Source organism: Cheilinus undulatus, linkage group 17 (genome assembly GCF_018320785.1).
Source record: "Cheilinus undulatus linkage group 17, ASM1832078v1, whole genome shotgun sequence".
Taxonomy (NCBI): domain Eukaryota; kingdom Metazoa; phylum Chordata; class Actinopteri; order Labriformes; family Labridae; genus Cheilinus; species Cheilinus undulatus.
Window position 1 is genome coordinate 36,974,396 of NC_054881.1, and position 22,125 is coordinate 36,996,520.

Consider the following 22,125-nt stretch of genomic DNA (forward strand, 5'->3'; position numbering starts at 1 on the left):
CACCCCGGAGGGCACCTAACCACATTTGTTTACTGGAATGGCACCCTAGAAGGCATTTTATCATGTTTTATGTACCACATTGGAAACCAAGAGGGCACTTTTGTTGCATTTTTTCCATCAACTGCATCACTCCCCTTAATGAGCCAACCAGTGGTTGTAGACATGTATGGATTTAGAAAACAACCTGACAACTGCAACAGCTGTCATAGGCTTCATGGAGGAAATAACATCAGTAACTGAAAATAAAGAATATTTAATGCATAATGCAAAGTTTCTGACACAGACTTATAAATCACAGAGCTTCAGAATAAGAGGAGTAGCACTCACGTGGCTCGTTAGTTGCTTAAGCAGTAGGTATCAATATGTCCAAATTAATCAGGTAAATTCATAACTGTTAAAGGCACAGTGTGGTGTTCCACTAGGTTTCAGTGTTGGGGCCATTATGTTCCTCTTTACTAAAAGCATTTTTATTTCCAGATAACACAACTTTTCTTTGCAGTGGGGACAACATAGAAAATCTTTTGCATACAGTTAGAAATGAACCAAAGACACAGAAGGGTTGGTTTTAGTCAAATAAACTAACATTAAACCTTAGCAAAACAAAAGTGATAATTTTTGAAAACAGTTCAACTAATTCAACCAACTAGGCTCTGATAAACAATGAAGAAATCGAAAGAATGACTGAAATAACATTCTTTGGCGTGATAATGATAAGCTGTGCAGGAAATCACATACTATTGAATCAAAGCTCTTGAAGTCCATTAAAAGTTCATATAAAGTTCAATATTTTCTGAATTTGCCACCATTATACACCCTCTTCTGTTCTGTCATAATCCCATATGTGACTTACTGTGTGAAAGTTCGGAGAACCTACAAGACAAATACATCCTTCAGGAAGAGGCAGAAGTATTAATAAATCCACCTATATACAACCAACAAACCTACTCTTCATCAAACTGAACACTTTGAAATTTAAGGACCTGATTGACTTTAGAAATATAAATTTAAAAATTTCCAACTGCCAAACAGTATCTAGAAGTTTTTCCACCAGAGGGAGAGTAAACACAAACTAAGAGGAATATTTATGTTAAAAAAAACAAGCAGTTAGGACGAACATGAAACTTATCAACTAAGGGGGTTAATCCGTGGAACATCTGTGTGAAGAAATGAAAACATGCAAAACTCTAGGAAGGTTCAAACAAATGTTCATAAATAGCACATTTAACAGGTATAAAATGGAAGAGAAGAGAGGAATTAATAACATTTTCTTTACTGTTAATCCACTGTTTATTGTTGAATTTTGTTGCCTTGTGGTATCTGTAATCTCTGCAGATGTAAATGCCTTGGCTTTTATTTTACTTGAGTTCATTATTTGGATAATAGGGTTAGGAAAAGATGAGTTCAGCACGTTATTCTACACCCTTTTTGAACAGAAATTATCAAAACTCAATAGATGCAGTGGTGTTCCTGTTCTATTCATTTTATTTCCTTGATAAGGTTTTTTTGTTGTATTTTCTAATTCCATTATTTCTATTTTTTTAATATTTGAGAGAGCGCAGAGCCAGAGTGCAGTCTCTGCTTTGGGTTTCAGGGCAGTGTTTAGTGATGTTGCCTCAGAGCAGGGTTCAAATTCCCCATTGGACAGGCCTTTTTGTGTGGAGTTTGCATGCTCTTTAAGTACTCCGGCCTCTTCACACAGATCTAACACATGCAGCTTAGGTTAATCAGTGGCTCTTAATTGTCTATAGGTGTGACTACAGCTGAGTAATTTACCGGCAGCCCTCTGTATATCATCCCTCGTGCCCAGTGGCAGCTTGGATAGGACCAGTCCAGTGACCACAAATGTGACAAGGGGTGCAGATAATGCCTGGATAGATGGTTTGTGCTGTGCGCAGTAAGGTTAGGCACTCAAATATAACCCTTTTGAACAAGGACCTCACATGGAATCTCACTTAGAACAAGGTGTACCATCCTCTTAAAAGTTTAAAAACAGGAAAGCGGAGCACTGAAACAGTTGAACAACAGTTGCAGCAGCTCACATATAGGTCAATATTTTAGTATAAGGGGAGCATCAAGGAGTCACTGCATGAAAAAAAAAAAAATGGTTGTGTTATAAAATATTGACTAGGCTTGAGAAGACCATGTCAGTATGTCTCGCCAGACCTTTATATATATAACTTCCTTTGAGTTTTTAATCGTGTGTTTTTTATGTCTGGCAAGTTAATTTAATTTAGACTCCAGTTATGTAACTGATCCCATTTTTCCTCTATTCCCATGCACACAGTATTACCAAAGCTTTTGAACAACTAGGCTACAACGCAGTCTTGTGCAAGCAGTGACACAGTTTTAGTTTAGCTTAAGGAAGCTGAAAAACAAAATGAGATAAGAGTCAAGGTATGACACTAAGAGGTGCTTCCACTTTTAGTTGGATTATTTTAATAAGGTTAAATCAGTTCATCCTCCAAAGCGACACTAAGAAGTCCCTTGGAAAATGCCTTATTATGTCATTGAGCATCAACGTTCTTGTTTAGTACAGATGTCTGGATCTAGCAAAAAACAGCGTTCTAACACAGTTTAACTCTTTTAGGCAGTCATAATGAATGAATGAGATTTTAAGTTAAGCACCATTAAAGATAGATTTTTCCTTCACTGGAAATGACTGAAAAATTACAAGAGTTTCAGGTTTTACTTCTCCAGCTGTTACAAAATACATCACTTGTGTGTTTTGATTCTTCATTACAGAATTCTGGGGTAAAAATGCACACCACATCGCTGAACCTGCAGGGTAACTAAAGATCAGAAATTGTCTGCTTTTGGCACTGCTGTTTCTACTTCTGGGTTGAATGCTGACACAAGCCCACATGATGCAGCCTCCGAGGCTTGTGGCTGACCAGTTTTTGCACTTTAGGTGATAAGAGGTGCAGACACAATGCTGCAAGCAAGTGGCACAGTCTGAAAGTAGGGTGGGGCAGGATGAATTCATACTAGGTGGGAGGAATATTTTAGCAGCAGAAGGTTACCTAATAGAGAGGGGGTCCTCAGCTGGGAAACTGCTCTTTCCAGGGGAGGGGAAACATGATTATACAACATCCCAGAGCTGATTCCAAGGGCAAATAATCTACTTTTTCAATCTTGATGCATATTTTAGGGTAAAATTATACATTTTCTGCCTTGTTAAAAGTTAGTTTCCCCAAAAAATTAAATGCATATTAAGTAATAATCCCTTCCAGCAGACCATGATGGAATTTTAAAGTAGGTAGATAATGAGTTTTCATATTTAACACAGTGTGCTTGACACAGGAAAGGCATGTTAACTGTCAGTTATAGGGCTTACCTGCCAGAGGATGGATGAGAGTTTGGTACTGTCTGGCCACTATTCCTGCTGTCTCCTCTCGATGCTGCATGGTTCACAGCTATATATAAAGGCCTGCATGAAAGACAAATGTGGACACAGTTAGCTAAGAAAACAGGCCATACAGTAACACAAACACTTCCAAAAGTAGACATGTCAGAGCAAGGAAGAAAAGGGGGTGAAAAATGGACATCTCTGTGAATGAACATTATGACTCCAAGTTGAACGCCCATACCAAATTCCTTTCTAAATAGAACTAATTTAGTCAAAAATGTCATGATGTTCTAAAGACCAACAAGGACCCCCTATTTATAGTCTACAGCCAATTTCTTCAATAAATTCCCAACTTTATTGCAGATTTTAATATGGACTGCAACAAAATGTTAAATTCTCTCTGCACTAATTTTACAAAAGATGACAAGGTTTCAGTTTTACTATAAAAAATAGGCATGAATGATATAAAGACAAGAGTTTTAATAATGCCCCTTTTTTGTGTAATTATTCATAATAAGGGGCGTGGCCACTTTGAGTGACAGGTGTGGACCATCAATCTTTAATCAAGTTCTGTTTCAGGTAACTTAAACCAGAACTTAATCCCTGGCTGCTTGTGGATGCTTTTTTAAACTTTAAAAGTCTTAACAAACTGATATTCGACGGAATATGGAATATTTCACAGTCTAGAGCCCTGAGAGTTGGTCTTAAAAGTCGCTGTTATATTTTTTGCTGAGTGGAAGTCGAGTATTTAATTTCTAAGCTAGCACCCATTAGCAAGTGTAGCATTTGGACCCAGCAGTACTACCTGACTTGATAGCTCCTCCGGTGGATTCCATACGGTGAAGCATGTAGCCGGTAAGTGTTTTCTAGTCAGGATAAATGTTTGTTTTTCACTTAAAAACAGCGGGTCTTGGCCGCGTTGCTAGTTTTCCTCACTGGTCACGAGCTACACATGCGCGAGCCAGAAGCGAGTTCGCGCTCAATTCTTAGCTAACTAGCTTGTTTTAGCTCGCTAATAAACAGCCAGATAGCTAATGTTGCCACTTGAAATTGGGCTGTTTTTGCGCTGAACACTGCTGTTTATAATGTGTCTGCTTAGCGGACGAATTGGCTTCGACAAGTTTCTTTGAATTGCATCTTCAGTAAGCTTGTGGCTGCTCAAGCGCCGCCGGGTGGGAAAAAAAAGACAAAAAACTTTGCATGGGCCTACTGATACCAAACACTGAAACTGTTTCCTCCCATAGACAAATATGTGGTTTTGCAGTGTCACTCAACCCTGCTCAACCACAGGGCCTAATTTTTGAAAAAAACGCCTTTGCAAGAGCCACAATCCACACCTGGGGGTGTGACTCCAATAATTACTAATTAGCCTACTAGATTTCAAGTAATCTATTAATCAGAACATGCCAAAGCTTGGCTTCACCTTTCATTTTTGTCATTTTTCATTATTTATAGTCAATTAAGATAACTATTTGGTTTGATAAGGTAGTTTAAGTCATCACTTTTAACCCTGAGAGTTTTGTCAACTCCATCAGATGATGTTTTTCGTCATCTTACCAAAAATGCACAATCCTCTGTTCATTTTATTTTGCTCATTTGATAAAATACCAGCTAGTCATTGTGCAGATATTGACTATTTATTCAAAAAGATTAGATTAATATGGTACATTTTAAAGATAAAGTTAGGAAATCATTGAATTCATGGATAAGATGCACTAGATCAGTGGTTCTTAACCTTTTCAGCCTGGGACTCCCAAAATATAGGTGCCAGAGAACAAGGACCCCCACTGTACCTGAGGATGGTTGAACACAGCCATGCGCATTCAAGAATAGTTATGTGGAGACAAGGCTGCCCATAAGGGGGATAAAGGGGGAGGTTTCTGGGACCCAGCCAAACTGGGGGCCCATGGAGGTCAGCAGAAGCATGGTCCATTGGGAAGTTAAGCTGTGAAAACTGTATTTTGTATTTGACCTAAATAACAACCACTCTTATTGAAGAAACAAATATCTCTCATCTATTCATTTGTGTAATAAATAGCCTTCTTAAAATGAAAATAACTTTTGTAAAATACATATTTAAAATGGGTGAAAAATTGCTTAAATTAGTGAATAATGGCAAAAAATGTCAGAAAAGATATTGAAATGGCTTTGTAAGTAACATAAATGGGCTACAAGTGGCAAAAGTTAAATAAAAGTGGCCAAAAAATAACCAAAAATTGATTAAGTTGGCAAGAATGTGTATACAGAGTGGTGAAAGTGGATTAAAAATGGCTGAAATGGCTTTAAAGTGCAAAAAATTGAGGGAAGTAAGGTGGACTGGGATGAAAAATTGATATAAACTGGCAAAAATTAGATAACTGTAGTTAAAATGGGCAAAAAATGGGTGTATTAAGTGATTAATAGTGGCAATTATGAGGTAAAAAGTGGCAAGAATTGGTTTAGAAGTGACCAAAACGGGCACAAAAAAGTGGTGGAAAGGGTTTAAAATGGACAAAATGAGTTTTAAGTGGTAAAAATGACTTTAAATTGACAAAATTAGTGTAAAGAAGTGATGAAACAGGGCTAAAATTTTGTAGATTTGGTGCAAAGTGGCAACAGTATCATTTGAAAAAATATTCTGTTTTTTTAAAGGCATCTGGTGACTCCCTCTTAGTGTCTCGCAACCCCCAATGGGGTCACGACCCCAAGGTTGAGAACCACTGCACTAGATGAGTGAAATAAAAAGTGAAATGATGTTTTGTATCACTAAATATCATTGAATACCAGTTTTACATAACTTAAAACTTGACATTCATCTTGAATCAATACATTAAGAAAAAAATACATTTTAGTGTGTTGACAAAGATCAAGAGAGGATTTCCCTTTTCAAGGTTTTCTGGGGAGATCATTTTTCCATGCAAGTCTTGCAGAGCAAAAAGTCGAGACAAAAGAGCCACATGGAGCTCTTTGCTGTAGCCAACTTTTTTTAAAGAAAATGCTGAAGATGTTTGAAACATTTACTCTGATAGACACAGCCTTTGTTTAAGTGACAACTAACAAATTGAATTAGTGGTAAAACATGCAGTTTTTATCACCCAAAAAATACTATTCTGTTCTTTTTCTGTCATGCTACAGACCCATAAATCAACCCTCAGAGGACTGTTCTTTAAGTTATGCATTGCTAGCATAATCTGGCTGGTCATGATTGGTTGTGACCTCCCACCTGATAGCTGGCTGCATAATCATGAGTTTGCATGTTTTAAAGGGAAAACTGTATTTCAGGTTTTAAATAGCATTCAAATAGTTATGATACAAAAGTATAAGCAAAGAAATTCTGTCATCCCCTGAACTTTTAGGGATGGCCAAATGGACTAGTGGGTGGGCCTAGTCCCATAAGGCTGCCCATAATGCCACAATTGCTTGTTGCAACCTGCTTTCTGATCCGGTGTAGCGGTTTATCCACTTACCCAATAAATGGTGTCAAAATGTCAAAATATTCTTAAAAGTGCACAAAATGAATGACTGGACAAAGCAACACTTATCTTTTTCACATCGTAGCTGTTATGACAACCACAGACTCGTCTCGTTTAAAGTCACAAATTAACACAGTCACTCCTTAAACTAAACCAACGTCTTTCCTTGAATCTGCCAAAAAAAAAGCAGAGCAAAGCAGATAGATACGCTGTTTCCTTGTTTCTCACTGGCGAATCCATCTTGCAAAGCCCCCATCTGAACCGTTTGGGCCCGGTCAGAAAGAGATAGGACCAATCGGCGACGAGGGGCAGTACTTTCAGGCGCAGCAGAGTCGTGACGCAAACAAGCAGCAGCTAGAGCTGGTGTAGTGTGGAGAAAGAGATTAGCGTGGATGCTGCTGAAGCACCAGTTTTATCAGAACTTGACAACATTTCTTCATTAAAAGAAGAACAAAGAACAGTAATGAGTTGTTTTCTTTTCAAAAATGGCAAAAGTCGAGTAGTTACATTTCTATAGTGGCCATGTTTCGTGTTATTCCTCAGTAGCTGCGCACGCTCAGCTCGATAGCGGCTACGTCAAGTGTTTTGTTGCTCTTATTGGTCCATAAAGATGTGACAGACAGATCATTCACCCAATCACACCCTGAGTTTTTTCAAATCCTCTGCCTCTTCTCAGACGTTTCCTGTTGAAGCTCTCTCAGATGGATGTGTGAAACAAATCCATCTGGCGGGTCAGGAAAGGGCTGAACAATTTCAAAAAAAATATGTAATTGATAATTGTGACTCATTTTGCAAATTGGATATGAACTGTTGTATTAAAGGGAATGATACCTTCATTTAATTCTCATATTTAACAAGAAAAACATACAAAAATGAAGAAAACAGGATTTTTTGTACACTATTCTAACTAGAATGGCCGTCTGAGGTGGCAGACCCACGCCTAAGCAGTGCCACCAAGGAACTCACACTCCCATTGATTACTATGGTGTTCAAAATTCGAAGTCCAAGAAAAACGGAATGGGTGTGCGGATCATCACCAAAATCTAATCGATTCTTCCCTGTCACTATCCCAATATTCCCAGAAAGTTTGGTGAAGATCCAACTTTCCATTCTCGAGTTATCTTTTACACATACAAAGAAACAAAGAAAGATACGGAACCCTTTACATAACCCCCTGCCGATTTCATGAGTAAAAATATGCTACTAGAATGATATGTAATGCATAACATCTCTGCTGCAACAAAGGTTTTAAACTAGTAAATATTGCACTGTCTGTGATTTGAAAATTGCAGCAGGCCATATTGCAATTTAATCTATTTTGCAATTAATTGCACAACGCTAATATACAGTCTCTGGTTTTGAAAAGTGAGGACTTTATCCTTTGATTTTAATCTTTAAAAGGCAATTGCTTGTTATTTATTACCCCAAGCATACAGTTTCATGCTGTTATGGTCTCAATTGCTTGTTTCATGTCTGCACTAAAACAAGTTGTCAGTGAATTATTGGCCACTCCAGAAACAGATAATTAAGAAGGGTGTAGGAACAAGGTTCTTATGAATGCTGAGCTACAGCCGTGACCTGTTAACCAGGATAGAAGTCTAGGGCATCCATCAAGTCATCAATATGCACAATCACTTAAGGCTCGAGAAAGAAAAACCAGGTAGTGATGGTCAAAATCCCTGTTTAAAGCTTCAAAACAGCCTTCCCTTTACTGGTAATGTCACTGTTTCTTGAGTAGTCCACAGGGGAAGGTGCTTGTTTAAAAACTAACCAGGCTTGCATAATGACATGCATGTTACCATGCATAATTGCATAGTTGTGGCCATAGTACCTTCCTCCACCTATTAACTGCTGACTACACACACACACACACACGCGCTCACTTGTTCACACACCAGATTTAGTGTCATGTAATTGCTACAGGATTTTAATCAAGTGATAAAGAAGAATCTGATTCATCTTTGAAAGAGTCAAGGACAACACTATTAAGAATCTACGACTAATCTAACCACAGTAGACTCTTGTGTCACTTTCACAGAAATTGATTTTTTTTTTCTTTAACCACATTGATGATCAGAGTGCAAGAAAATAATTGTAGTTTTCTTTTAGATATGTGACACAGAGCATTTTGGGTACAGCACTTATGCATAATGTTTTGCTTCATCTAGTGCACCTTGCAGGATTTAATTCAGTTTGTGTATTATGCCTTTTCATGTACATGGTGGATTTTTTTCATGTAAGCCTGTAAATTCCCCAAAGATAAGATTTCTCACATCTATACAGATGTTGTTGAACATGTAAGCTGTGAATTGGCGTAGCGCTGTGCATTGCAAGGTTACGTGGAGGGGAGGGAAGAGTAATGGCTCAGTGCCTGAGTGAGTAAGCCTACACTAAAGGTGATTGCTTTCTTTCCCTCCTCAGCACCTCCTCTTCTTCAGCCTCGATGGATCCCTCCCCTCCTCGTGCTCCTCCCCTACCCCTGCCTCCCAGTGTGCGCCCCATAAATCTCCATCTGCACTACATGTGTTTTGTGTGAACACTCACAGAAAACGAGAATGAGAGAAATTGAGGACGAGATTGGAGGCACTTGGCGAGGTTATAAAGAAGCTCATTTCTCTTTCTCCCAATACCCTCCTTCTGGCTCTGTTGCTCGCTTGCTCCCTGAGCTGCTTCGCGGACTCGTCATCAAAACACACAGTGAGGCGTGCTGCTGGTGCGCTCACTCCCTGTAGCTTGTGGACGCACACATACATAGTCTCACACTGGAGCCAACATTCAAGATGCAGCAGCAAGACAGCATGTCTTCTGATTCCTTGTCAGGTAAATGCAAAAAGATGTCTATTTTTGATAACAGTTCCCTTTTTCTACATCATCATCCATCTTTATTCTGTCTCTGTCAAGTGTCACATTCTTATTTTCTTATCTCTTGTGTCCCTGCTTCTCTCTCACCCAGTCTCCCTCTCTGCATCAATCTCTCGATTCTTCCTTTTTACTTATTCTCTTTTCTTTTTTAATCCGTACGCATGTGTTAAGACTTAATAACAGTGATGATTGTTATTGTAGAAAAGCAGGAGGTGCACATTTTTGTCCATATGGCAGTGCTTTAAGGAGTACATTAAGAGTAGCGCATGCTACTATGACTGCCTCTTATTCTGAAGCACAGCTGTGAAAAGTACATATTGGCTAGAGAATATCGCATTCTTCTGACCTAGATACTTTGACAAAGCATGTGCTACTTTAGCTTGTTTTTCTTTAACTTTCACTGTCTGCAATATGCTACAGCTGACTGTAAAGTGTTGTTTTAAAGTCCTTCTATGGGACAGATTTGGTGTACAGACTGTTCAGTGCATATATGAAATTTAAAGCGAGAGTTGGAAAGTCAGGGATCAAAGTAAGTAGCTTGGTTTTAAAAGAGTGGAAAAGTCCATTTAAATATGCTGTGCCTGGTCTGTGAGGGCTGATAGCGGTCCTAGATGATGACAGTCCCGCTGGGTATCAAGCTGGGAACTTGCTTGATTGGAGCCAGTAAGCACTTAAACCCACTGATGAAAATTAATTGTATTATTAGCTAGGTTATACCAGTGAGAAATATAGCATGTAAACTCACAAGAATTATAAAAGCAGCCTGTTTTTCTTGTGCTGTGCATCATCAAACTAATTAAGCTACTTAGGGAGAGCCTGTGAACTACAAACCTGAGAGCAGCAAATAATGAGACTTTGTTTGGTGGAGGAAATATTTTCATTTGGATTCATTTCAACTCTGAATGACTTTGAGGATTAACAGCTAAATTGATGTTTTGGGTTTGTCATTCAACAGCTTCCTGATTTGCTGGTGAAGTGACCAAGCATTCATATAAGCATTTCATAGGTGTCTTCTTGGGGAGGGGGGTGACATGATAAATTGCTTTAGCATTGTTGTAATGTGAGCCTTCTCGAATTGTGATCTTATTGCAATGAATAACAAAAAAGTTTTAATGGAAATAATGCTGTTCACTCTGTATGAGCGCAGTTTACCTGTTGGAAGGAGGCATGGTTATTATGTCCATGCATTTTGTTGCAGTAAGATGAAGGTAATGCTATCTGTCAGCTACCATCAGATTGAGTGGTGCTAATGTATGTGCGAGAAAAGATGCTTTCTGAGTTTTTTATAGTCATGCAATCACTTTGTAAACAGGTACAGAAACATAGGGCAACAATGGATTATTCATACCAGTAACGGAATTGAGTTTGATGTCCATATTGCAATATAGAAGTGTATTATTACATATCTCATTTTTTATCAGAAAGTGCAGGCTTAAGATTGAAATAGACTCAGTTATAAAATGCTTGTGATTTTTTTAGTTCAAATCTTAATTACCCATATTAAAGCCTGCATTACCTCAATGCATTTATTTGGGATAACGTCTCATGAACTTTTCAAAGCAGATGGATCAGTCAGATTCCATGTCTCATCAGGCATATCTATCTTGCAATGCTTCAGTCTGAAATTTTTGTGCCTACTCTTGTTTGCTCTTCTCCCAACTGGCTCCACTAATAGTTAACGATAGTGGCTGCCTTTCAAGCTCATGTTATGTAGTTACTCCCTGAGGCTGTGCACGAGCACTTTCATATGTTTTGTTGCTATGATGGGCTTGTACTAAAGGCTCTGAATTGTCACTGATTGCCTGAATCGATTTGATCTGATTCACAAGGTCCCCATCAGATTAGATTCACGATTTGATTTAATCTGATGCGATTCAATAATATTTTATGTAGGGATATTTTAGTTACCAAACCTGTTTTGCTTCAACAAAAAAATTTTCAGAGAACTAAAGTTTGAAATACTACAAAGAATCTTCCAACCAAGAACATTATTAAAGATATCAGGGTTTACATTGAAAACTGACCCCTAACTAGTAGTATTTACATTACTATTTTACCTACATGTGACACATCTCGCACAGTCTTTCTTTTGTCCAGCTTGCCTCTGTCTTTGTAGTTTTTGGCTGACTGCTGAGGTCAGCCCCACACATGGGTCTGTATGTGACTAAGTGAGTGAGTGACTATTCTTTCAGAGCCATGCATACTGAGTTGGGCTACAAGGGAGGCTTACTTGTACTCAAAGCCGTCAGTAAAGGCTGCCTGCAGTGTGGTGATTACCTCAGATATAGCTTAAGCATAGCGTCAGTTTTACTAGGACTGGACCACATTTCTATATGAAATGGAGAATAAAACCAACTCTAAAAGCTTTTCATGATGTGAAAGACATTTTCCCTCTTATGCCGACCTGCTTCGGCCTGAGTATGTGATGATTATGGGGGGAAAGAGTTAGCTGTTGTGTGGATGGCTGCTACCTCAGACTTAGCAACAGTGGTGCTTTTGTCTAAACTGGACAACGGGTTTTTATTCAAACCAGGGCAGAGAGCAACACTGAAAGCTTTTGGTGACAGTAAAGATGTTATTGCTTTTCTCCTGGTCTGTTTTAGCATAGTTTTGTAATCGTTGTAGATGGGATTTGCCAGTGTATCCAATGGCTGTTGCCATGGTAGCTGTTAGCTCGGGTGTAGTTGTAGGAAAGCAGCAGTTTAATTGGAACTGGACCACATTTCTTTTCAAAACAAGAGCAGAAAGCCACACTGAGAGCTTATCTTGGCAGAAAAGACATTTTTGCACATCCTGCATCCGGCCTTTGCATCAATTTTACTCACCAAGAAGCTCCGTTGTCACCAATCTATGGAAGCAGTCGCCTGTCAGCTCAAGAGTAGTGATTGTGCACGATGTCACTTGGCCTTGTCGCTCTGATTCACAATTCTTGAAGCACAGTGTACGGAGTGTCATGTATGGGGCTTTCACGAATACAACGGGTCGGGGTGAACATAGCACTCAAGACAATCACCTGAAATGTGTGCGAGTCAGGGGTTTTAGCACTTTTCGCCAAGTCACCTGCAGAGATCAACTGCTCATGCTGCACAGGCAGAGGTATACGTTTGAGGAAAAGATATCCAGCTCATATTGATAACGCACCTAGATATCCGAAATAAAATGATTGGGCATAAGACTCAAACCTCAAATCAGAGTCTGATGGCTTTCAGAGGTTTCAAGCATGTCTGAGACTGGTAGCACAAGGAGCCGCCAGGAAAGGGGGAAGGCATATATATAAAAAGATAAATCTCTGGATTATATGAATCTATATATACATTTTTAAAAGAATTGATCTAAACGGAAGTTGATTTTAAACCCTGTCCTACTTTCGATGAATATGGCAGAATATTTGTCCAATCATCCTTGGAGATTTTTCAAAGGTTCTGCCCTCCTGAACACTGCATATGGACTGTTGTCATGGTGAAGGTGAAATATATCCCATGCTGTGGATATGTGGAACAGTCTGTCTGGTGTTTAAGGCGCTTCTCGTGTTGTCTCACATAGCAATATTTCCTGCAGAAAGAAAAGATATTGCAAAGCCAGTTTTTTTTTTTTCCAGTATTGTGAAGACCTGGTTTGGGGAATCATTTCCAAGCACCTTTTGGGTAACCTTCCAAAGCAGATGGATATGCCCATTTCCGTTTTCCATGTTTTCAGCCCTGGTTTTTATTTCGTTTCAGTTAACTTAAATTATTTTAACATTTTAGTTGTAGTTATTTGGTTAGTTTAAGGGAGCTTTCACACCTGCATCCTTTGGTCCGGACTTTCGGACTTTTCTGTTTGGTCTGAACCAAAACGATAGGTGTGAAACCCCCCCTGGACCGTGGTCCAGACCAAACAGCTGGACCTTGGTCCGACCAAAAGAGGTGGTCTTGGTCCGGACCAAACGGAACCACGGTCCGGTTCATGCCCAGTGTGAAGCATTATATTAAAAGGTTTGGACCTTCGTATCAATGACGGGAAATTACAACATGACTACCGGCAAAGGAAATCCATCACCATAACAAAATGAGCCACAGAAGAGCCCACAACAATCTCACGCTACCGAAATTAACCAGCTGCCTGGACAGGGTGGGCTAACGGTAGCTCCTTTACGTTATGCAAGGAGTAGAAGTGTCCGTTATTATGTTGAATGGGGATTGTCCAAGCACGGAAAATTTCATAAAATTGTAGATAAAGTTTTACCTCACTATTGACAGCTCATCTTTTCAAGAGTTTTACAACACATACCTTCTTACCAAGTTGGTGTTGCAATGGCTTGCAGGATTGCATACTTTCTTCTCCTTTCCTGTCAACGACGATAAAGTTGTCGTCTAATGATAAAACTCATAGGACGAACTCAGACCAGCTTTATATAGAGCTCTTCAAGTTCTACTTTTGCTGGTAGAAAATTAACAATAATATGATGGTAGGAATGACGATTTCATTCATTGTTTACAACATTTAAGACTTGCATTTTTCAACATGTCGACGTCAGACGCTGGCTGGCCAAATGACCAATCAATGTAAACTACAGAGACATGCAAACCACGTAGTTGATGACAATATCACGTAGGTTCGTCATGTAAAGTCTGTTAGTCCGGTTGCAATAATGAGAGTGCGAAACCCAAACAGACCGAACCAAATGTATACAATGTAACAAAAACAGGGACCTTGGTCTGGACTTTCAGGTATGAAAACAGCCTAAGTTAACTATAATAACCTTGTCTTAGGCTTGTATGAAACACATCCATCTGGCGTGCCAGGTTATCTTTTGGGTGAAAGGCAGAAAAATCTATTTGTTGCATATGAATAGAGAAATTGATATTATCTACCCTCCTGTGCATTGGATTGTGTGAAAAAATGCTTAGTTGCATTAATACTACACAAACATATACATATGAATGGGTAGATTTCACATCTTTTTTTTTTTTTTTTTATGAAATGGCAATTGCACTTTGAGGTGGGTTTTTTCAGGGCTTCCTGTCCTTCTCCAAGCCATTGGGTGAACACATATTATCGGTAGTATTTTGTTTGTCAAGAGAAGAAAAGCTGTTTTAAAAACAAGATAGATCTCACAAATGACCCAAATGGATGGTCTACAGTGCCTCTTCCTGTGTTGAATCTTAGACTACAAACAGATAGGGTTTGGTCATATTGAATCAAAGTAAAATTTCTTTGTTTTTCAACCACAAATCAGGTTAACAGTTCAAAAATTGGATTAAGCTTATGTTACAGGTTTTTACCAGGTGTTTTCAGGCTACTGTTGTTACTTACTCTGCTACACTCTTATTCTCTGTTGCGTGCCAGTGTTTGAGATGCAGGAATAAATTAGTCATGCGACTGCTTTCAGTTGCCACACTCTTTACATAAACTTTGCAGCAGATAGAGGTTTTCAAGGCGTTGGATGTTGCAAGATAAAAACCACTTCAGGAAGACTGGGAGCCTTTAAAAAAGAAAGTACTCCTCATTCTTATCAGGGAAATGTACGTTGCCATGTTAACCTTTACCTGTGTAATCTCAATATGAAATACTTGCCCCCAGGAAAGCATAAATTAATCAGAGTAGTAAAAGCAAAAACCTATTTTCATTTAAAATCAGCCCCCCATGTATGGTTGAGATTATTTTTATTGCCAGAATCTACATTCAATAGAACAGCTACTGCTGATAACAAAACAAACAAAATAAGCTTGAATACAAAGATCTGGATCTTTGACTCTCTGTCCCTCTCAGCATGAGGTGTGTTTGCCTCAGGTGAAAAACTGCAGTTAAGATTGAAATAGCAGTCGGTGATTTTATTTCAACAGAAAACTTTACCCTGAGTTCCACAGTTAAAACTTTGTTCATTTCAGCAAACAGAAACGCTGAATTACAATCGCACTGTGGGATATAGAGGAAGTCAGAGTCTGAATTGTTGTGCCCGCCTTGTGTTGTTCGTGATTTACTGTTGCTTAAGACATCAGTCTTTCTCTGACTCCTTGTCTGTCACCCATCGCTGAACTCCCAGGTGAAATAATTATCAGGTAATTCTCCAGTTGAGAGTTGATTCATGTCACCGCCACTGCTACGTTTACTCTGTGAACAAACCAATGGAACAACACAACAGTGCAGCTCTGAGGTGGTACAGATGCACAGTTTGCCTCACAGGCTGTTCAGGCAGATGGGCGTTATTAGTAGTGCAATCTCAGCATGAACAGGAAAGGAATAATTTAGCCTTAAGTGTGCTGTATTGGCCTGCAGCAGTGACAATAGCAGGTGGCAAGAACACATTACATAATGTGTGTGAGAGCTAGAGAGAAATGTGAAGGTTCACAGGAAGTTAATGCAAGAAAGAGTTTGAACTGCCATGGAAGTGACTTGTTTACAACATGAAACAGGGAAGCAAACAACATCCACTCTCATATTCATTTAGTTATGCCTTTCCCCTGCATGCCTCTCTCGTTTCCATACTGATGATAGTACGTTTTTTCTGATAGTCTTGGCATGTTTACTACAACAGTTTGGATGTGAAAAAGTCTTCATCAAATCCACACTGCACTGAGAAGTGTTGGAAGACATTTCCTGAAATATGCTGTATTTTCCATAAAAGTATGAACAAAACAAGACATACACAACTGTGTATGGCACTGACTAAAATCTGTTTGACAGATAACGAGTGAGTGTGATGAAGAACACCAAAAACAGGCAGGAGATGAATTTTTGTACGTGATAGACCCTTACCTCATTATCAACTCTCACACATTGTACCAGGATTTTATCAACAGCCAGGAAGCCTAGACTTTACAGCGGTGACAGATTTCTTCCTCTCTGCAGAGCTCTGGTTTCCAGGACTAGACTGGGACGACTACAATTTCAACACGTAAAATATTAAAACATACAAATAAGGCAATGTGGTTGCTATTTACAGTAATTCAGCACCTTTTTTGAACAAAACTTAAGTCGTACAACCCTGTCACAATTTAGTTGAGAACTGTCATGGTTTTCTTGAACAGAAAAAAAAATGTAGCAGCAAAGATTTTTGTCAGCTTTAAACTTTGGAGAAAAACATTTTGCAGACACCTAGTCATACTTTAAAAATGTACTCAACAACAGGAAGTCAGTAATGGGTTATTTTCTAAAAATACCTCACCCTGGGTTTACCTCAAAATAATCTACACCATTGGTTTTGAAAGCAGAGTGATTAACCAGCACTTAATGTTTCTTCTTTCCTTCAGCAGTGTTATCTTTATTGTGATGAATACAAATTCCAACCAAATTAAAATAAGGAAAAACAGAAATTCTATCTTACCTGATATGGTGTGAAATCGTCCTTTAAATAAACTGAAACTTGCACAGGAAAACAGAAAATAGGTGAGCCACAAAGGCCCAAGTACAACAAAAAGATCTACTGCAGTGGGCATCCTGGGACTGCAGAATAGATATAAATCCCCAACAAATACAAGAACCAAGAACACAACTTGTGTGTGCCTGCTTAGCTTTGCTTTGTTGTGCACTGAGACCTCAGAAAGGTGACACTGTTTGTTTGATGTCAGATTTCTTAAGTTGTAAATGAACTACATTCTTCAATAAACTATCGAATATTTCGAGAGATTATTCTGAAACTGACTGGCACAGTATGCATTCAGTCCAAATATGTTCAGTATAGGTATGTAATCTTAAAAATGCTTTTCAATTTTTATTTTAGTTATACCTTTTCTGCACACCGGTGCAGGGGTTAGTGCTGTTGCCGCACGGCAAGAAGGTCAGGGCCTTTCTGTGCGGAATTTGCATGTTCTCACTGTGCACGTGTGGATTCTCTCTGGGTACTCCAGCTTCTTTCCACCACCAAAAACATGCTCATTAGGTTAATTTGTGACTCTAAAATTGGCCGTAGGTGTGAATGTGAGCGTACGTGATAATCTGTCTCTATATGTCAGCCCTGTGATTGACTGGCGACCAGTCCAGGGTGTACCCCGTCTCGCGACCCTGAATGGATGGATGGATTTTTGTTATACGTGTTGAATTAGTTTTTCCAGACACTAATTAAAGATAAGATTTAAAATTAAGACTCTTCAATCTCTAATCAACATGGCCAATTTCTTTCTGTGTGGTGAAATGTGAGCATGTTGACAGCCAGACTAAAAATATTACAACAGCTGCTACTGAGAGAGTTCAAAGTCTGGATCAGATTGTAGGTTACAAAAGCATCCTTTACTGCTGTCAAGTGTAGCACTGCCTCCACAGCTCCCACTCAGCAGCCAAAGGATGTGACTCAAAATCTACTACTACTACTGCTTCAAAATGAAGGTGATAGAAGTTCACAGTAAAATGAAAAAAATACAAAGTTTTCTTTTTGACCTGCTGTAATTCATGTGCTCGACTTCATGTTCAGGGAGCATCTTTTTATTCGCTCTTAGCTTCGGCTTTATTTTATACATTTTCTCATCAAGAGTTCTCATCAGAGAAAGGCAAAAACCCAGTCCGTCTCTCAATCTTTTCAAGGTAGATTTTCCCAGTGCAGCTGTAGTTCAGAAGACTTCACTAAAACATTTTAACATGTTGACCTATGCTGTTCTTTCAGACTCAGCCTCAACAAAAGCCTGTTGTAAATGAAATTTGGAAAATTGAGAAAGTCTCAAGGCGCAGCCCACTGGCACTCTGTGGCTCCTCCTTGTTCACAGCTGTCCTTATGAAGACCAGTCAGAGTATTAGACCAGGAGTGAGAGCATATTTGGAAAGCCACAACATTTTCTCTTTTGGCATAGACTGGCTTTGGTTAAGAAATTAGAAGGGCTACCAATTGGATAGGCTTGGATCGAAAGTTCCCTATGAATCAGTAATGTTGTTACTTTAGCCCAACTCACAGGGGACTAGTATTACTCGAGGACCTCCAGGATTTTGTAAAAACTACAAAGGAGATAATAATCTGATTCTAATCTGCCATATTCTTGATTGGTTAAGCAGATGTCCAGTCTGGAATAACCCACCATATTTGACCACACATACATGGTTATTGGTCTTGGGCAAATCAACATCATTGTGATGTCGCTTTTCTGCCTCTTACCCAGAAGTGTTCTGTATATTTGGCATTTTGATGAAGTTCAGTTAACTTGAGGAGGAGGCATATTGACAGAATGACATAGCTCAATCCATCAGATAGCAACATTTTAAAATGTATAAGAGGTAGGAGCCTGACATCATGTCCATGGGGCACAGTCGACCATAAGTATAATTATATTGACATGATTTATCTGTTGCAAATGCCTCCTACAAAAAAACACAATGCACTGACGATTCTTCAATCCCATCAGGTCCCCAGGTAATAACACTTGGAATGGGACATAATCCTGCTTTTATGAACAAATTACAGACTAGTGTAAATGTTGGTTTAAAATAATCGATTGTGGGCAAAATCACACACTTGCTTTCTATAACTGCTGTTTGATTGTTACTTTTGTTTCTCTTCTTGCTCCATCTCTTTTTCACCTCTTTGCAGCAGCTGTCACTGCTCTTTTTGTCTCTCATCCTTAGCTGTTGTTTCAAACAATATCAAGATTGGCTACTTGGCTTCTTTTTAGCCCAAAGCAGGTGAACAAGTGTCATAAAGCTATACAGACTTTATGAGAGAACCACAGCCAGTTGTCAAAGTAGTATAGTGCTGAAAACAGACAACTGGGGTGCTCTGCAATTGTGGGATAGTGGATTGATGCCATTCTCCCTGATGAAAGTCATTGAATTATTACACTGACTCTGAAACTATTAGTTTAAGGTAGAAAACTTGCATGTTGTTTCTTTAAGGCTTTGATCTATCCGCTTAAATGCAATCTGATCTTTCTTACACAAGCTCCCCTATGTGGTCTTGACTTGATTTGATGAGAACTTAAATCACATTGTGCGTTGGCTTAAATTTGCACAACCTTAGGCTTTGAGCCCATTTTTTGACTTTCTACAGCAGATCTTGTGTTTTTTTATCTCAAGGTAAACCTTTAACATGTCTTGAAGAGCATCTGATTCAGAAAGAAAACTGAGTGGATTGACAGACTATGGGTAAAAAGTTGTAAAACTTCTCTGCTTTTCTGTTTGTTTTTCTATATTGATCTGTGTCTGTGTGTGACTGCTATGTTTTAGCACACTCTAAAGTCAATGGTTCCCCTCCACAATAATAACATGCAAGTAATAGTGTAGGGACTCAGGAGGGATGAAGGTTGATGAATGCCTTTTCTTCCTTTAATCTGACATTTTTACTCTGAAACCATTATTTTTTGCCTCCTTTCTGCACAAATGCACCACTGTCTGTGTGCTTGGCAAGTAAAGAATGTTATACTGCGTCAAAAGAGCTGGGCTGTGTTCGTATGTAGAACACTGATCTTTGATCATTTCCTCACTTGACTGAGGGCTGCAAATTTAGATTAAATTTTAATTAATGACCAGGAGCTACAAAACTGCTTGAGCCAAATATTAATGCAGCAGAGGTCAGAAGCAGCAGCAGCGACTGAGTTCTTGTCTTTCTAGCTCACTCCATGGTGTTATTGACTGGTTGACACAGCACTCCTGCTCTCATGCCGGTTGTATCTTCATGCTGCTCGTGTGCAGTTATTGCTGCCATTTATTTGAGCCTGATGCTGTGCATCTTTGGCTCAGAGAGATTCACATGTCCACACAAGTAAATGAGTGGTTGTCAATTTGAGGCAAAGTTGAGACTACAGCTCATTTTTTGTTTACATTTTCATCCTCTCTCCAAGTATTACCTGTATTCTATAGAGGAGACTGTTTGACCTTATGGTTCCATATTCATCTGGATGCATTATAAGCGTCATTGCTTACACTAGATCATGCCAAATGCTGTCCCTGGATTCTACCTCTACATAGCGTAGACTGTATGCAACCTGATGTGCACGATTCAAGTGCCTACACAACATGGTAATCATACATTACAAGAGAGATTTTGTAATGACAAATGCATTGGTTGATATTTTCAAAATAGTGACACATCTGTATACAGGACTTGACATTAACTTTTTTTGCCCACCAGCCATGGTGGCTTGTTATGGAATGAGATTTGTCAAAAATATTCAAACAAAACTTTTTCAGTATCAAACAAAAATTAGCATTTGAAAACAAAAAACTGTGATCCAAGCAAAAAAATGTTCACATCAAGAGAATAAATTTAAAATAGCAACCAAATTATTCTGACACAAATGTCACGTGTGGGCGGGCCTTTCTGGGGCGTATCCCCAGAGAGATATGTGTCATACTTCGCTGTTAGAGACAGTCATTAAGTCAAAACTTAGATTTTTATTTTCTTCAATGGATATTACGTTTGTGCTAATTTTATAAAAAATAATAATAATAATATCATAAAATAGTTACTGTTAATTTACTGTTTATTAGGAAAAAACTACAGTAGATTACAAGAGCATCTCTAATTTTCACTCTGACAGATCTCCATCAGAGAAGGTTGAGTGTCACTTCCCCTCTCTTCCCCTCTATTCTCCTTTAAACTTTATGGTGGAAATATCTTTATATGTGTGTCTAAAATTGATGAAATTATCTGTTGACCTACATTTGGTGCATGAAGCTCACATTTGGTGAACATTAACACATGTACAGTCTGTATAATATTAGAAGCAAAAAAAAAGGAAAAATCACTGTTTAGTTGAATTCTCTTGGACTCCAAAGTGATCAGTTACAGACTTTAATCCTTCTGCCTCTGTTTCTCACTACCCCAGTGAACTTATTTAAAGTTTTCAAGTTTCTCTCATCTTTTATATCTGTTAATTATCCATATATGGCAAATCTATAATTATACCCTGAATATACAAACGTTTAAAAGGTTTCAATAACATTTAAAGTATGCACACATTTGCGGAGGTTTTATCATTTAAGTCACCCTCAACAAACAAATAACATAGAGGGATTGTTAATCAAACAGTATTTAGTAGGGATAGACCGATTATCGGCCAGGCCGATTATCGGCGCCATTATTCAGCATTTTGACGCATATCAGCATCTGCCTTTTTTTTTTTTTTAATCTAACGGCCGATAAGAGATCAATTTAAAACTGGGTTATTTTGGCTCTGATGCAGTCGCGCCTCTGTCTGGAGTCACTACTCTCTCTCCAGAAAAGTCTGTGCTGCAGCATTTTCCCACCCACAGCACCATCTGATTGGTTACACGCAGAGCCACGGCACGGCTAACAGCCAATCAGCAGTGAAAGCTGTGCGCATGCACACGGCGGAGATTAGAGGAGGAGAAAAAGTTTTGCCCAGAGAAGATGCTCCAGAGAGCAGTTATATGTTTCAAGGGTACGTTAAGGCAGCAGACACTCCTGCAATTGTAATAAACATCCCAGTCCTCTACAACTTACAACTACTAGTAAAGTTACTGTGAGCCCAGTAACGTTATATAAACATAAGCAGCAGCTCTGCTCGCTCGCAGTCCCTCCGTACGAGTCTGTTAATCACTGGA

The 22,125-nt window shown here is 38.9% G+C and overlaps 1 protein-coding gene across 1 annotated transcript in view; it reads left to right on the plus strand.

Annotated features, from left to right (window-relative positions):
• The first annotated feature begins 3,909 nt into the window (after positions 1-3,909).
• The window catches only part of si:dkeyp-72a4.1 (uncharacterized protein LOC100148058 homolog), a 52,026-nt gene continuing 33,810 nt past the window's right edge, over positions 3,910-22,125 (plus strand). Inside the window, exons 1-2 of the mRNA XM_041811077.1 lie at positions 3,910-4,201; positions 9,220-9,618. Of these exons, the coding sequence (XP_041667011.1) occupies positions 9,579-9,618 (40 nt within the window). The 5' untranslated portion in view covers positions 3,910-4,201; positions 9,220-9,578. The remainder of the gene's footprint in view (positions 4,202-9,219; positions 9,619-22,125) is intronic.